Genomic DNA, 17,578 nt, shown 5'->3' with positions numbered 1-17,578 from the left:
AACTTCTGATACTCAGAAAATGTTAAAATGTTGCGTTTAAAGTATACTTGAAGAATGTGGTTATGCTTTTGAAAATCCTCATATCTGATTTTTTTTTAAATGCAGTTCTATGCCAGAATGTTGGCAAAAAGATTAATTCATGGTTTGTCTATGTCTATGGATTCTGAAGAAGCCATGATTAATAAACTAAAGGTAATGTAATAATTCTTCTAATGCAGAATAAATGTACATAGGTGTATGTAATGTTGACTGGGAGCAGCAGAGGGTGCCAGAGATCACATAGCAATCAGTAGATCCTGTTTCCAATAGCTGAAAAGAAAAACTAATTTCTTGATCAAGTTATCTCCTAGGCATTTGAGATTTTTATGAGATTTTGAGTACTTCTATTAAGTGTGTTTAAATAATTCATGCTTACATTATAGAAGTATCAAGGAATACCATAAACTAGCTCTGTCTTTCAATTTCATAAAATAATTGTTCATATGAATCAACGTACAGAAAGTGAAACTAAAATAAATCTGATAATTTTCTTTTATAATGTTTGTTTTCTATTGTAACTAATGTTCTCTGTAAATATTATAACAACACTTCTGCTGACTAGATTTTCATATTTTTGGTAGTGAATGGGCATAATATTATATAATAAGTACTGTTTTCACTGTGAAACCTGTTACAATCTTTCTTCACAGCAAGCCTGTGGTTATGAATTTACCAGCAAGCTCCACCGGATGTATACAGACATGAGTGTTAGTGCTGATCTCAACAATAAATTCAACAACTTCATCAAAAACCAGGACACGATTATAGATTTGGGAATTAGTTTTCAGATATATGTTCTACAGGTACTAATGTATGTTTATTACTGTTGAGTTATTTGTACTTAATTTTTGTGTTTTGATAACAAGCGAACAATTTTTCTAACGGAATACTTCTCATATGGAAACTGACACCTTGTGATCATTGTAGAATAATTTATTTTCCTAGTGTTTCTTTTGAAAATTAACCCACTAGCACACTAAACAATAGTGATGTAAAATGCCTTGTGTTCTTGTCTCGAATTAATACCTCAGTGGGGCATGCATAATGAGAGTTAAAAAATGAGCGGTAGAACTCCTGGTTTAAAGTGGTTGTCTGATGACATAGTATACACTATAGACCTGTTCAATAGTGTTATTTTTTTCTTAATGTATATGCTGTATGAAAATGTTAATGCTTTTATTTTTCCCAATACCTTTAGGCTGGTGCATGGCCTCTAACTCAGGCTCCTTCTTCTACATTTGCAATTCCTCAGGAACTGGAAAAAAGTGTACAGATGGTAGGTTAGTAGGAGGCTTCTTGTAAATGTGTGGAAAATGTAAAATAACTCCAAATAAAAGGTCATCAACAGAGAAAAACCTGAGCTGCTTCATTTTCTTTGTTAATCATGGCTATCCTGTTTGCAGTCCATATGAAATTTGGAAGGGTCGCCCAAACGACTTACTGAATTTATGTATCTATTTGCATAGCTTTTCTTTTTTCACATCTGTCTTCTACACTTCATGATTGATGAGGGAGATAATAAATACAATCAAATGAACTGGGTTGTTTCTTAGCTTTAAAACAGATTCCTAATATTTAGATAAAAGATGATTTTGTTTCTAATACTAAATCTGAACAGATTTAATAGCAGATTAAAATGCACATACAGGTCTCTTGTCCTGTGTTTCATAGGAGCCATTCAAAATCAAGCTTTGTGCAAACTTCTTTATGAATTCTCGAAGCAGTAGAAGTTTTACTTTAGTCAAATATTCTCTTTTTATGTCATTATTTTTGCTTTGTAGAGATGCAATATTTTATTACTGTTTATTATATTATCGTGTTCCAAATGTTACGTGTACAATGTTTGCGTTAAAATACAGAATGTGTGTGTTGATCTTTGCTAAAGTGTATTTAATGGTGAAATACATTTTAGGCAATAAAAATTTCATATTACTGGATATAACAGATTTTTTAAAAGCAGTTTTTATACCTTAAATTGCTGTCTGATGTAAATTATAATGACAAATTTTTGTTTCTGTGGTGAAGGAGCTTTTCCATGTATTGCTACTAAGTACTAGAACTATTTATTCTGCTTTTATTTCCAGTGTCTTAAGTGGCAGTTGGCTATAGCAATGTAATAATTTACTTTCCAACCCATACTATGGGATCCACAGAAGGTGATTAATGACATTTTGCTGCTGTTAGTGGTTGTAAAATAGGAGTATTGTCAGTTGTGCCTCAGTTGGAATATTGTTATCTACTTGCCTATCAGAAGCAGCTCAGAGTCTGGGTTGCTTGCCTAACTTCACTGTTCTGCCACTTTAAAGGAGCAAACGTACTCATGTGTCACCTAGCTAGAATTAATGTGCTAAATTATAATTCCCTGAGGAAACAGAACATGACCTTGTGGAGTCTTTGAAAGATTGACAATGTCAGTCTTTACTGTCAGATTTCATCATTTGACCCATGAAGAAAAAGTTCTCTCAGGATTCTGGCCAGGATTTAGAAAGGAAACAATATCTTGCAGTTGCACTCCAAAGTATGGGAGTACCTCTGTAACCGGGCAAAGTGTTTAACAGCTTTTTTAAGCTCTGAGACTGGTGGAGCTTCTATAACTACGTATTTATTTGAATGGTATATAAATACAGGGTTTGATACTATGTAAGCTTATGCGTGGAAAAACACCTGATTCTTAAAGAGGTCAAAATTGCCTCTTGCATTTTCCTTCGATGTTAACCAGAGTTGCCAGAGCAAGTCAGAGTAAGCCAAATTGATTTGTACAGAGTGTTGGCTACATGGTGTTTAGGGAGGTTTGATCCCATTTTAAGGAATAGTTCTTTGAATCTGCTTAAGTTTTTCTCATTACCAGAAAGTAGTTAGACCTTAGATTAGGTTTTGTCTGCAAGCCATATTTTCTTTCTTTTGGATAGGAAGTATGAACGCAAAATCTCTGATTTTATTAAAAAAAAACACAAACAACCCGACAAAAACAAACCCAACCTTACATACTAAAACTAAGGTTTAGCAGACACTTGCCCATAGTATTGTCAGATTTGTTCCTCTTGGCTATAGGGCTAATATGTATGATTAAGATTTATATTTGAATTTTTCTGTTGGATTTTCAGCAAAATTTCAGTCATTTTCAGAGGACAGCCAAAAGAATGCCATAGCTACTAGAATGCTGCTGAAAAATCCCCATTTTTATATTTCTCCTTACAAGCAAAATGATCAGATTCTTGTATTACATATGTTAAAATAAAATATTGATTTTTACAAGCCTTGCAGAAAACTTTAACTTTAGTCTTTGGAGAAATTATTTTTTCCTTCATGTCAGAGTAACTTTCCTGCATCATTTTAGCCCACAGAATAAGTAAGCTGGAAGCCATGTCCTCAAAAGATTTTTATTTTTTTTTTTTTAAATGTTCTGGAATATCTTTAATTGTTCTTCAAAATCCACTGCTTCCTTTCATCTCCTAGGGCTTTTTCTTACTCTCTATTGCGCACTCATTTCCAGGAATGTACCTGCTAGTTTCCAGGAATGACAGGAATATGGTGCGTTATATAAAATACAAGATTGATTTTGCTGCTTCTGTGTAAATTTGATTTTTCTTATCACAGTCTGCAGATCACTTATGCCCTTCCTTCTCTTATTCTCCGTTAGTGAAAACAACATTTACATGTACATAAATACACCTTTGAAAGAATCTTCTAGGAATTACATTCCTAGAGTCTTCTGGAAAGTGGTCTCATTTACAGTGACCAAACTTGTGCACTGTAGTACCACATTTTAAACTGCATAGCTGATTTTCACTTGCACAAAACAAAAAACTTCATTTCTTAAAGAGGAGGGGAATTTTAAAGTTGTTTTTAAGACCTTTTCTTGATTAGAGATTTTTTTTTTCATATTCCTGTTCTCCTATTGTATTTGTTTGTCTTTGTATAGCTTCAGTATCGGGGAAAAAAAAAACACTTTCCAGAATGATTGATATAGCATTTCTCATAATGACAAGAAATTCATGTAAAAATCAAAAAAAGATGGAAGAAATTAGCATTACTACTAATGCTAATTTTGCATATAGCATTTTTAAAATACTGATTTTGAGGGGGTGCTTCAGGTTTTGGGGTGTTGGCACAGCTTTGAAATGTTATTTCCTAAATCATAAATGTGGTGTTCTTTGTGAAAATAGGTTTTGGAAGGTTTCAACAGAAATTTGAGGATCTGTAGTCAGTTCCTGATTTGGAGATGTTTACAAATTGTGTAGGTGTGTCTAGAACGAAACCCAAATTGGAAGGTGGCAAAAATTGGGCCTACTTTCAAACTTGCTCTTTTGGAATTCCCACTAAAAATATGTTCAGGAATGTAAGATGAGTTTTGGCATGAAAGTCAGTATGTAGCTGACTGTGGGAAATACATGTTAACTGAAAGTTTATGCTTTTGAAGGATGTTGTTAAAAAAATAGGTAAAACTTATTTTCTGAATTTATTTTAAATAGGATATCAAAGTCATGGAATCATAGAATCATTTAGGTTGGAAAAGACCTTTGGGATCATCAAGTCCAACTGTTAACTCAGGACTTCAAGTCCATCACTAAATCACATCTGTGCGTTTATTTAAACACCTCCAGGGATGGTGCTTCCTCCACCTCTCTGGGCAGTCTGTTCCAGTTTTTCCTAATATCCAATCTAAAACTCCACTGGTGCGACCTGAGGCAGTTTCCTCTTGTTCTGTCACTTCTTACCTGGGAGAAGAGACCGACCCCACCTGCCTACAGCCTCCTGTCAGGGAGCTGTGGAGAGCAACAAGGTCCCCCCTGAGCCTCCTCTTCTCCAGGCTAAACAACCCCAGTTCCCTCAGCTGATCCTCATCAGACTTGTGCTCCAGACCTTCACTAGCCCCGTTGCCCGTCTCTGGACATGCTCCAGCACCACCATGTCTTGCTTGCAGTGAGGGGCCCAAACCTGAACACAGGGATTGAGGTGCGGCCTCATCAGTGCCCAGTACAGGGGGACAATCACTGCCCTTTGTCCTGCTGGTCACACTGTTTCAGATACGAGCCAGGATGCTGTTGGCCTTATTGGCCAAAATAGATTGATTTCAACAAGGTGAAAAAATAAAAATGCGCTTGTTTTTATATTGAAACGGAAGGAACAGCATAATAAAACCTAACAAGATTGATTGCTAAAACCTCCTAGAAATGCTTTTAAATGCAGAAGAATTTATACTACTTTGGAACACCGTTTAACTACAGTATTTTATGCTTTGAGATTATGAATGTGTCAACAATCTTTTTGATTTAGTCATCAAGTGATAATATATGTTCAAATAGTTTAGTAGAAGACTGATGCTCAGTCATCACCTGTCTTCTAAAGGAAAATATTGTATTGAATTGATCTGCAATGTTTGCATCCAATATGGTGAATGTAAAACCAGTATTCACTGTGACGGTAGTGTGATAATAAACTATTGTAAGTAGTTATGTGTTTGGCTAATTGAAGTTCATTTTGTTTTACAGTTTGAATTATTTTACAGTCAGCATTTTAGTGGAAGGAAGCTTACTTGGTTACATTATCTTTGTACAGGTAAAAAAAGTGCTTTGCTAAACTTATGCTCTATACAACTGACAGTTACTTGTTAGAAGGGCTTTTCAAATGGCAACAGACTTTGAAGTTGGAAAGTCAATTGACTGACTTTACCTTATAAATTCATTCAATATTTGCTGCTTAGTATTTCCAGAATTTGTTTTGTAAACTTGTGTGTGTTTTCTGTGATATATTAAATGCAAGGAAAAACAGAGTTTTACATTCCTAACTACAACATAGCACTGCAGAACTGCTGAGTTAGTAATTGCCCTGGAATTTTTTCTATAATATCAGATGTCCCTTAGCTGAATATTAAGTAATTTTAAGAATATGTATTATACTATGCTATATAAGTATCTAAGTAAACACACATATATATTTGCTTAAGTTTATATTTAATATATAGATATATATGTTAAAAAACAGGAGAGAGATGTAAAGTTGTAGCTTAGTTTAGTAAGTATCAGTCAATCATATTTTATTTCAAGTGCTTTCGGTATCAGACTTTAAGGACTGAGCACCACAACATATTACACGGAGGTGAAAACCAAACTAGCATGCAACAAGATGTAATGAAAATTTAGTTCTGGTAAAAGAAGATTGCTGCTGACTCACACTCATCTTCACACATAAAATCTAAATCTGCTTTCAGGCAGATTTGTTCAGTGCGTTTTCCTTTTTTCTTTCATTTTTGAATTTCAGGGGAATTTAAAGAATGTAAGAACATTGTGAAAAAATTGTAATAGACAAGTCTTTTAAAAAAAAGAATCCTTGGAACAACTTTCTTGCAATCATTATTCTGTGATTCTGTGTAAAGCTATTACTAATTGAAGTTTATGCTTTGCAATGCATTGAGGCTATTTGGAATTTGCTTTTTTTAGTACTATAAATTATTTTGTATTATTCAAATTCAACACTGTAGGTTTCCTTTTTAATTGAGGACACTATTGCTCTAGTATTCATAGTTAATCAGAGGGGGGGTTTTTTTGCAGACCACATTTTATATGTGTGAATTCACAACATCAGTTTTTGTCTTCCCATTCCAGGTGTTAAATACATACTTAGGTGTGAATTGAATGTCTGGAAATGTATGAGGAGCTCTAGGACTTAGGCTTCAGATGACTTTTCAGAACATTCCATCAGTTTATAAAGTGCTATTTGTATCATTACAGGTGAAGTAAAAATGAATTATTTGTGCAAACCTTATGTAGCCATGGTCACGACATACCAAATGGCAGTGTTGCTTGCCTTCAACAACAGTGAAACTGTCAGTTACAAGGAGCTTCAGGATAGTACACAAATGAATGAGAAGGAACTGACAAAAACCATCAAATCCTTACTTGATGTCAAAATGATCAACCATGACTCAGACAAGGTATGCAGTAATGATATTAAAAAGTTTCATGTTTTCAGTCTTGTGATTGTAATATTTGTTGAGGGCTTTTTTTAATATAAAAGAATCCGCTGTTTTTTGTGGGGTTTTTTTTTTCCTAAACTGTATTACTGATCCTTGTGAAAAGTTACAAATCTGTATTTGTAAGGAAAGGTACAGGAGGAAGTAAACTATCAATGTCATATAGGCTCTCTATGCCTATAACCGCATGGTATGCTGAAAAGGTAATAATGCTAGGAATGTTTATTGTTTCTGTTGTATTTCATCCATATTTAAATTCACTGCTGTTGGAGGGGGACAGTATTTAAAGATGCCACTTTCAAAGTTGTACTGAATCATGGAAGGGGGAGTGTAGTAAACCAAAAAGTCTTACAGAGATACTAAAGAAATAATATATATATACACTTCCAGGCCCTTAATCCCAATGTGTAACAGCAACCATATTCTTCCTGGCTGGCATATTACAGGAGGAGGAAAGAGAGCAAGGAGGGCTTGTGTGAGAGGATTTTTGCTGCAATTTGCCAAACTCTTGTCATTCCATGAGTTTCATGGAATTCCAGTCATATCTGAGCTTTGTTTGTGGTTAAGGCAATGGTTGATACAGGTTCTGTTTCTGACTCTGCCCCATACTTCTGTATGACCTATGTGAAACCAGTTACCCTCTTGCCCATACAGTGAAGGTTACAGATACCTGTTGTGTAAGAAACACTGCAGAAGTGCCTGTGCATACCATGCAAACTTCAGCATGTGCTTTCAGCTAGCCTAGAAAGCCTATTATTCAGACAGTATCAGGCAGAAGAAACTTGAGATAAGCTGTTCACTTCACTTACAAGGAGAAATCCAAAGCTGCTCTGAGAGCTGCTTTTTTTTTAACCAGGAAAATGTTAGAAAATGGAAAGTGAGATCATAAGGAAGATCTGATGCTTGGCTGAAGCATAGGACATGCTTCCATTATCTAGAAATGAGCTCAGGTTGGAACAGTGGCTGGGAAGATGTCTGTTAAACCATGGGTGAAATATAACACTGGGAGCTATTACAGAAAACAGTGAGACTTCTCATAATCTTAGAAAGTTGCCCATTATTTAAAGGATTTACATTTATTTATGTCTGTTGTATAAGGTTTACCCAGTTTCTTTAAGCATATGTCATTGAAGAGTGAATGATACAGCTTTCCAACCCTTTTACCTTTTAACATTTACCACTGCGTTTGCTGATTCTTTAACATCCAGGCTGTTGTATTCAGACATTTTTGCTAATTCTGTTTTCTTTGCACTCCATCCAGCAACATGAAAGCAGATCTCTATAGACAGTCTGTCAGCTTACTTATTGAATAAGCCAGTGAACTTTAGTAGCATAAGCAGTGAAATTATATAATACACTAACTTCTCTTTAACTGTATCTGAGCCACACACAAAAGCACAGTGTATTAAATGTTGTAGTTTGCTTTTGTTTGTTGTTTTTAAAGGGGGGAAGAAATAAAGAAACTTTTGGCAAAATCTTCATTGGTTCACTAGAATCATGCTTTTTGAGTTCATCCACAACACAATTTATTTTGGTTTATACTCAGCCATTTAAGTAGAATAATGCTAAAATTTTAAGTTAGCTTATATTTTTTAAAGCTGTTGATCTTTGCCCTTTTTCTATACTATGCCTGGATAATACAAAATATTGTAATAAATAATATTTGTGGCAGAATATAGAGTCAGAATTACTGTTGTTTTGCATATATATTCAGATAAATATTGGCAGTGTTTACTAAAGTATTTGCACTTGAGACAACCACAGTTTCACAAGATTCCAAGGTCAGAGAAGCTCAGTAACTTTATTCTACTGAAAATTGGTAATACTTGTACAGACTCTTGCATGGAAACTGCAAAGATTGGTCAAGTCATCCTGTTAGTTGAACATAAAGATGTTTGGGCTGCAGGGAATAATTACCATTTATTGAAAGAAACACACTTTTGCATGTGGAAAAGAATTGAGATTCTGACAGGAAAAAATTAGAAACATACAGATAGATGCAATTGCTATTATAATGTAACAAAATACTGAGATGTTTTTCCTTAAGTTCTGGAAAGCAACCTTAGTAGTAGTTGTGAAGGCAACAGCTCTTGTGGTTCTGGCATAAAATGCAAATCCTACTTTTCTTTGCAGGGAGAAAATGAGTTTAAATGAATAGTGTTTGCAACTAAGATAAGCAGTTGAAGTATTAAACCAGAAGTTGTGTTAGTTGTATTGGCTTGTTAGCAAAATTTGTGTAAGTCAGAGTTCTTTATAGTGTTTTCTGAAACAGACTTGATTTCTAGGCTAGTTAAACTGTAGCTTAAAAAATTGACCTGGTTCAACTCAACCGGCATTTTAGAATTTCCAACTACAAATCTAAAATTGTTTGTACATATGCGAGCCCCAACCTGTGATTTCTCAAAGTAAATTGTTACCATTTTCTGCTTCCATTTCTGTTTTTTTAAAAAGATTCTTTATTGCAGGAAGACATAGAGGCAGAGTCTACATTTTCATTAAATATGAACTTCAGCAGTAAACGAACAAAATTTAAAATTACTACATCAATGCAGAAAGACACACCACAGGCAAGTATTCTTTGGTGTATCTAGCTTGAACAGCCTTAGGAAGCTTATTTTTCTAAAATCAAATTAATTGTATTGGTTTGGTGTAAACAGATGTAAGAGTCCCTGTGTAAGATTTACATCACTGTAGAGAAATGGTTTAAGTTTAAAGCTTAAGCACTGCAGATTTTTTTGCAATTATAACTTAGGCAGGAGAAGATGGAATAGGGAATAAGAAAGTACAAGGAAGAGATAAACGAGAGCTATTCCTCTATGTAATAAAATGGGATTGACATTTAGCTTGTCTTATCTAATGAGACTTTTTTTGTTGATGATGGTGTTTATAAAAGCAACTTATTCCAGGAACCGCAGAACCAATTGACTGTTTTCCTATGGTTTTGTGTCCTCTGGCAACTAGAATTAACTCTGGTGGTGTTAATCCGCGTTCCCTCTGTATCTCCTAAGACACAAGATTTTGTACAAGAGATACAAGTGCTGCCAAACTTGATATGTTATAGTAAATTCTGCCTGCCTTTCTCCCTAACAAAAATGCTGGTTTGGATGTGTCTCTCCTACCTTCCTGCTGATGTTCATGAAACCTGGTATTCTTGAGTTACGGAAGTACTTTGCCTGGAATTGAACTTCACCTAGATTTTTGTATTACTTGACCACTTTTATTAAAGTATAGGTTAAAGAGACTTTTATGCAGTGTCATTTTTTATGAATATGTCACTTTTATTGATCTTGCTATATTTTAAGCATTACTGTTCTTCCTGTGTCGCAGGAGATGGAGCAGACCAGAAGTGCTGTAGATGAAGACAGAAAAATGTATCTTCAAGCTGCTATAGTTCGTATCATGAAAGCACGTAAAGTGTTGCGACATAATGCTCTTATTCAGGAGGTAAGAGAAAATCCTCTTCAGCGTAATTTGATGAAAATATTCAGGTTAATTGGGTAAAAGATCTCACAAAACTCTCCCATGTCAAAACTAATACCTCAGTGAAACTGGTGATAATTTCATTGGAGTCTGCTTTGAACTGCAGTACTGGAGCACTAGCTGTGATCCCTCAGTCTTGTAAATGTGTCTTAGCACTAAAGCATTCAGTGCCTCTGTGCTTGTCTTTCCTGTTGGCTGGTTCTGTGCCAACAGATGTATCGCTTAAGAATCATGGCCAGAGCTATAGGTTCAGTTGAAGACCTGAGTATGGATATTCTAGGTATGGAATCTCCACAGAAGCAGCTACCCAATTTGGAGCTCCAATTGTGATTTTATTCTAATTCATGGCTTGAATTTTGAAGGTTGTTCGAGTACGTAGACATGCACTACTTAATCTCCAGTTTCCATTAAGTGGTACAGTTATCTAGGTTTTTTTAGTTTCCAGGTTAATGATATGTGAACTATCACAGACCGGCTAGGATGGAAGTGCTATTTCTTTCATTTCTCTCTCACTTTGCCATCTATGCGAGTTGCCTGCCTCATTGTATTTCTTACTCCAACCTAATCTTTGCTCCTACCTATCAGTTCCCAGTTTTAGTTTTCTCAGCCTTTCAAGGCATTCCTTCTTCAGTCTAATTCATCCTTGTGTCTCGTGAGCCTTGCTGGATAGCCTCACAGCAAGTGGTGGGAGAGAGAATAAAGATTTCTGCGGAGGAGGTAGAGAGGCGTTCAGTCATTTTGAGACCTGCTGTGTGCTTTCTGTCTTGTGGTCATGAAGGAAATAGTTTACCACACTGGGCACTCTGATTTTTACTTCCTAAAAAAAATAAGCAGTTACACAGAGCTTGTAAGCCCAGAATTTGCAATGTAGGATGTCTTAAAGCTTTTGGATTTTGAAATAGTGCTTGTACACAAGTATTCTGAAAGCAAGCTTAATTCAAGAAATCTGATTTTAAATACCTAAAAGATGAGGCAGCAGAGGTCCTCGTTATTCTCAAAATCTTTGGTTATTTGGTTTCCTGTTTACTTAAACCATCTCCATGCAATTATGATGAAATCCTGTAAGAATTTACAGTTAAAAGTAGAAAATGGTAGGCAAGCCCTGTTTCATCTTTGAAAATGCTTTTTTTCTCCCTACTCTTAAATTCTTAGGAAAAGTTTTCAAAGTGTAATTTGCTTGAGACCAGTTTATAAGGGTAGAATAGGTTACAAATTGTTATGTTTCAGAAAAAAAAAATCCTCTCTGGTTTCTTCTTCCGTTGTTTTACTCAAGGGGCACTATCTGACATGCCTCTGCTGCATTTTGGTCTTGCAGTACTCTTGCAGAATAGTATGCTCTATTAACATCAGGAGCTTTTTCATGCTTTGCAGGAAAGGTGGATATTTTGATTGTTATTCAGTTAAAAACTAAGTAAAGTTGGTGCTCCATTTATCTGTCACCAGCCACCTCTACCTGTAATGTTTTCTTGAGCTAGTTTTAAACTAAATATATGACATTTTTAAAAATCTTATCCTTTATCATTTAGTCTTTAACTCTCAATTTTGAATGCACTTGTATCCTACATGGATTAGAGAATTTAAAATTGTAGGCTGGGCTTCTAAATAATTGCTATCTATGCTGCAATATGGTGTGGGGACCTGATGTAGCCTTAAATGAGCAATTGTGAAACCTTAAGCAATAAGGGGAAGCAGTACAAAAGTCTACTAAGGTTAATTTTTCCTTCTTTTTTTGCACACTGAATTAATTTGTGCCGATCTCCATTCTGCCTCAACTAAACTGTTACTGAGGCATGAACTTGGTTCTTTAAAATGTTAGGTGTCTTCTCTACAGTCTGGGATACAGATATACTCTTTGTCACTTCAGAAATTATTGCCAGGTTTTACAGCAAATTGTGGGGATATAGGTTTTTGTATTGTTAATGCATAAACACAAAGATGAAAATGTCATGCGAAGTAGAAATTTTACCTAGTTATGTCTGCACTGAGCTCACTAACTTGTTTTGCTTCATGTTGTATGAATAAGGCTGAACTGCCAGGTGGTTCTAGGTTGAACGTGCTCAGCTTTCTCATAAGACTGACCTTTATTAAAAATGAGTAACCACCACTTCTGTTAAACTTTCAGAATATGCATAACTACCTACTTGTCTGTCCAACTTCCTTTTTTTCCTGTTAATTTTGTAGTAAGAATTGATTTGCTGTCAAGAGGTTTTTTTATTTCTTATTTATTTGTGATATTGTTACTAATTATAGTGATATTGTTACTTTTATCATGATGTCTATATAGATCTAATTTATTATGTGATATATATTAGCTATATAAATGTAAAATAGAAATTTATACATATTTAATTTATCAATTGCTTATTAATATATACTTATATATAATGTATTCACTTAAAATTTGTAGTCAGACTTCTTGAGGAGTAAGAATGAATCTTTTGAAAGGAATCTTTTGAAAGTCTGTTTACTGTGAATGGATAATATTTTCTCACCTCATAAATATTTTTTTCTGAAATATAAGGACAGGATTATACTGTTGTTAGAGATACGATTGAAAGGCTCATAGCCTTAATGCAGTTAGCTCTGATTCTAAACAGACTGCACCACCACACGTTTCATTTAGGGTGAGGTGTCCAAGAAAATACTCGAGGCCCTTGGTAGACCTGTATATGTCAGCATGTGGTCTTTGCTGAATTGTTAATTGTGTGTTAGTTATGCCCTGATAGTTTTACTTCTGGCGCCATGCTGCAGTTGCTGTAGGACGAGGTAGCTTTTCCCTTAAAATGAATGAGGTCAGTGGGACTAGTGGAGGGGAAAGGTCAATGCAGTCATTCCCAGATTTATTTTTTTTTTTTATTCTGACCATCAACTATTTCTATCCATCCTTCTTATTTCTATTATCTTTGATAAAACAAAAACAAAATAACCTTACCAATACAAATTTTTGTCTTTTGTTCTCTGTCCTAAGTAAATACATTAAGTACGGTAATGACAATCAGTTTTGAGTGTAGGACTGAAGGGTGAAATTGGAGCAGAACTATTAGCTTGTTAGCACCAAGTTTCTTCATTTGTACTGATGTGGAACATACCAGACCCTTGGCTGCTAGCCCAACAAAACTTACTCTTTGAAGTTTTTGTTTGCTTTGCTGGGTGAGTTCTACCTGGTGAGCTCTGTTGGCTCACAGAGGGCTCCAGCAAGCTCTAGAGCTGGGACAAAGCCAGCCAATGAAGAAAGTTGTAAAGAAAACAGGAAATCCAGCTGAAATAAAAATCGCTTTCTCTACAGAACAAATGAGAAACTACGGGCAAAATATATTGTGACATTTAGTAGTAAGATTTTGTTTGAAAATTTTTCCAAGTTAATAGATAATACATGTTCTGTTGCTACATAGTTTCCTCCTCTTCTCTACAAGAGAATGTACAAAACTGAGAACTACTAAGAGACAGCTAAAGTTTTGTCTGCAGTGACAGTTTCTTCCACGATGCGTATATAGATTTGTTTTTACAATGAATAATTTTTTATTCTATGTATTACAAAGTTCCAGCATAGCAAGATGGAACTCACCAAATCATAGGTCTATCTTCAGTGACTGAAGAAAGGGAGGTTCATCCTGATAGTCTCAAATTGTATAGGAAAAGAGGTCAGTGGCAGAGGGACTCCCACTTACACCTTCTAGGCAGCTGAGCAGTTCCGGTGCCTTCCAGGACCAGGTACACAGCACTACGTGGGCTGGAACTTAGACAAAACGGAACAGATCCAGCTCACATCTCGTATCCTGGCAGCTGCAACAGCAATGTAGTGTAACTTTACAAAATGATTACTACGTGGGCTGTCTTGTGTAATGAAAAGTGTTATTTCATCTAGTGCTTTTCAGCAAACTTCCTGACAAAGGAAAGTTATTTTTTTTTTTCTTGCAAATTTGATTGTCTAGTGCTGTGGAATCTCTGAGGATAGGTTTCATTTTTAATGTATTTAAATTGTATATTATTTTAATATATTCAAACCTTATTTAAACCAAGAATGGATAAGGTGTTATTGTAACATTATAGTCAGATTTTTTTGGTAATTTGTGAGGTAACTGCTTACATGTCTTCTAAACGTGTCTTTGTAATGCTACGAAGAAAACACAGGTTTCACAAATCTTTATTAAATGAAAATGTCTTCTCTATCTTCTTATAACAAAAGTGGCAATGGATGGGAAGAAAATTGTGTTCAACTTTAGAGATAGTTTTGAAAAATACAATCAAGTGTATTTTAACCATTCATAATTGTATAAACTATTACAAAAACTAAGATGAACACATTCTTCAGGCATTTAATTTCCAAGTAGGACTGCTGTAACACAAGCAAAATTTGGGAGTCCATAGACTAAATATTCCAGAATAATCAAAGTACATATACAGAAATAAAAGGGACCTAGCGCAGAAAGAGAAGTCAGATAGCAAAGCCAGCATGGAAAGGCACATATATTTTTTTTTTACAAAATTTTCACTTTTCTTGAGCTGTGGTAGTAGTGAAAAAATATGTCAGTTTTTAACCTGGATATTTATCTTCATTTGTACTGTGGCAAATTAGGCAAGGAAGAGAACTGAAAAGATCTGGTTAATATGCAAGCAAACTGAACCAATGAGCTGACCAGTCCGTTTAAGTGTCCTAACACTAATGTATAGAGATGCTTTGTTGATTATTATAAATGAAGTTTTCCAGGTTTATTTAATCCTGACTTTAAAAGTAAAATGTACTGAGTTTACCTTAAAGCCCTTAGTGAATATTTCTGTAGCAGTTGTAACTGTTGTAAATACAAATAACACAAAAATCCCGTCTTTCTTTTGCAGGTAATTAGCCAATCAAGAGCTAGGTTTAACCCAAGTATCAGCATGATTAAGAAGTGTATTGAAGTTCTGATAGACAAACAGTACATAGAGCGAAGCCAGGCCTCTGCGGACGAATACAGTTATGTAGCATGATGTTGCTATCCTGCAGGTATGATTGTAAGGAGATCATTGCTGTCACTGTTTGGTGTGTTCCTGTGGGAAGAGGCAGGCCTGGGCCTCCATAATTGGTCACTTGGCAGCCCCTGTTTTTCTGCTGTTTACAACATCACCAGTGCCATGTCATGAGCGTCAATGAAAATGCCTATAGATATTTCAAGCTCATGTCATTATGACATTTCTTAAAACTTTACTAAAAGAATGAGTGAAGTATTGCTGAAATGTGGAAAATTGGTTGGGTACCATGCTTTTTTTTTTTTCTCCCCTTTCACGTTTGCAGTTGATGTTTTTTAATGTATCTTAAGACAAAGTAAAAAATAATAAAAATAAAAAAAAAAACACAAAAAAACCCCCAAACAAAAACCCTAAATATTGTAATATGACAGATAACCTAATAATTGTATCTACATTAAAATGTAAAAAAAAAGACGAACATGATACTGCTGCTTGTCAAATAAAAAAAATAAAGTTATATAATGTGTCTCGAATGATTGTAGAAATGGATATACCATTAATGTCTGTAAATATTATTCAGACCTGGAAGAGAAAATTAATGTTATGTTTGGGTTTTGGATAACCTCAGAAGTAGATCTGACACAAGAACTAATTTATATAAAACTGAATACTAGGTATGTTAATGTTTGATGTGATTATAAAAAATATTAATGGCTAAGTGCACATTTTGTTTTCTTGAGATTAGGCTAATTTGCATTCTTCGTGCCTGTAGGCCTACTCTGTGTCTGTTAATCTCTCACTGTAGGAATATGTTACAAGAGAAATAAACAGGCGTTTGAGGGGATTTAAGTAGTGTAGTTCACAAAGAGTTAGGAATAGTTATCATGAACATCAAAAATACAGTTCAGTGGCTTGTGAAACCACCCTGTTAATGAGAAAGAATATAGCAGACTTGTGATTAAAAAATGTTATTTCACTAATGCATTGGGTAGAAACACTACATGGATAGGTACCTATGTTTGTTTCTGCATAAGCCCATAGTGTTTTTTTTCTTGTTTTTCCTCCTGGCTCATATAACTGTATTTATCATATTTTGCTTTTATCTGCCCCAATTAGATTTCTAGTTAGTTAGGCCAGACAAGAAATCCATGGACTATTTTGTGTCCTGCATTGTTCATCGGGGTGGCGTGGTGACTGTTCGCTCTCACCATAAGCAAAGCATAATTTCAAAAGATACTGACTCTACCACTGGAAGTAATTGGAGTTTAAGAGTGTTAAGAGTGTGAACACACTGAATGCTTGCTGCAGAAAAGAGCTTCCTTATGACTATGCCTGCAATATTCGTTGACAGGATAAATATTAAGTTAACTTTAAATGTTCTATTTTTGCCAAATTTTATTTACGTACATATAAAAATATATATATAGATAATATATTATTTGCAATATTTTTTTTAGATGGTATGATATTCATCACTTACTAAAAGCCCACAGATCAAGAATTAATTTTAAAGGAAAAAGCCCTGTGGAGAGAGCTTTTTCAGTTTTTTTTTCTTTTTCTAGTTCTTCACTGTATGAAAGGTTTCTCTCAGATTCTCAGATTGTTGCTGTCTCTTATTTCTTAAGTGGCATTGCATTCACATGTTATCTGGAGAATATAGTAAACTTTCTATAGTTAACTATATAGTTATAAATGCATCAAGAAGTGGGTAATATTTTTTTATGTGGATTTTGCTGAGGGCATGTAAAGGGCAATAAACAATGAAGGGCACTAAACATTTCCATGTTTATGGTGTTTTATCCCACTACACTAAGATCTAGATTTTTTTAAAAATGTCTTAAGTGTTTTTTTAACTGATCATAATATGGTGCAGAAGATCATTGTCTACAGCGGTAGTTCAGAGTTGCGTATGCATGTTGGGAGACAGCAAAGGTGCTTGTAGTGTCACTGAGTGTAGTAAACAAGAGACATATTAGCATAGATTTTGACTGGAGTGACTTCTATTTCAGTGTGAAACATTTTTGTGCTTTATAAAAAGTAATTAATTACTACTTATGAAAAAAAAAATAGAGTAGAGGGAATATTCTGTGACACAATAGAAAAAAATAGAAAAAATACTGCCTGAGCGTTGAATCATCA

At 34.7% G+C, this 17,578-nt stretch overlaps 1 protein-coding gene across 4 annotated transcripts in view; it reads left to right on the top strand.

Moving 5' to 3' along the window:
• CUL2 (cullin 2) overlaps positions 1-15,795 on the top strand; it is a 52,263-nt gene extending 36,468 nt beyond the window's left edge. For all 4 annotated transcript variants that reach the window (XM_040590731.1, XM_040590729.1, XM_040590733.1 and 1 more), the window contains 8 exons: positions 106-192; positions 690-842; positions 1,238-1,315; positions 5,532-5,598; positions 6,771-6,973; positions 9,478-9,579; positions 10,340-10,456; positions 15,329-15,795. In XM_040590731.1, coding sequence (XP_040446665.1) covers positions 106-192; positions 690-842; positions 1,238-1,315; positions 5,532-5,598; positions 6,771-6,973; positions 9,478-9,579; positions 10,340-10,456; positions 15,329-15,460 — 939 coding nt within the window. In that variant the 3' untranslated portion in view covers positions 15,461-15,795. The remainder of the gene's footprint in view (positions 1-105; positions 193-689; positions 843-1,237; positions 1,316-5,531; positions 5,599-6,770; positions 6,974-9,477; positions 9,580-10,339; positions 10,457-15,328) is intronic.
• The last annotated feature ends 1,783 nt before the right edge of the window (positions 15,796-17,578 follow it).

Source organism: Falco naumanni, chromosome 4 (assembly GCF_017639655.2).
Source record: "Falco naumanni isolate bFalNau1 chromosome 4, bFalNau1.pat, whole genome shotgun sequence".
Taxonomy (NCBI): domain Eukaryota; kingdom Metazoa; phylum Chordata; class Aves; order Falconiformes; family Falconidae; genus Falco; species Falco naumanni.
Note: the sequence above shows the minus strand (reverse complement) of the source record. Positions and strands in the feature narration are given on the sequence as shown.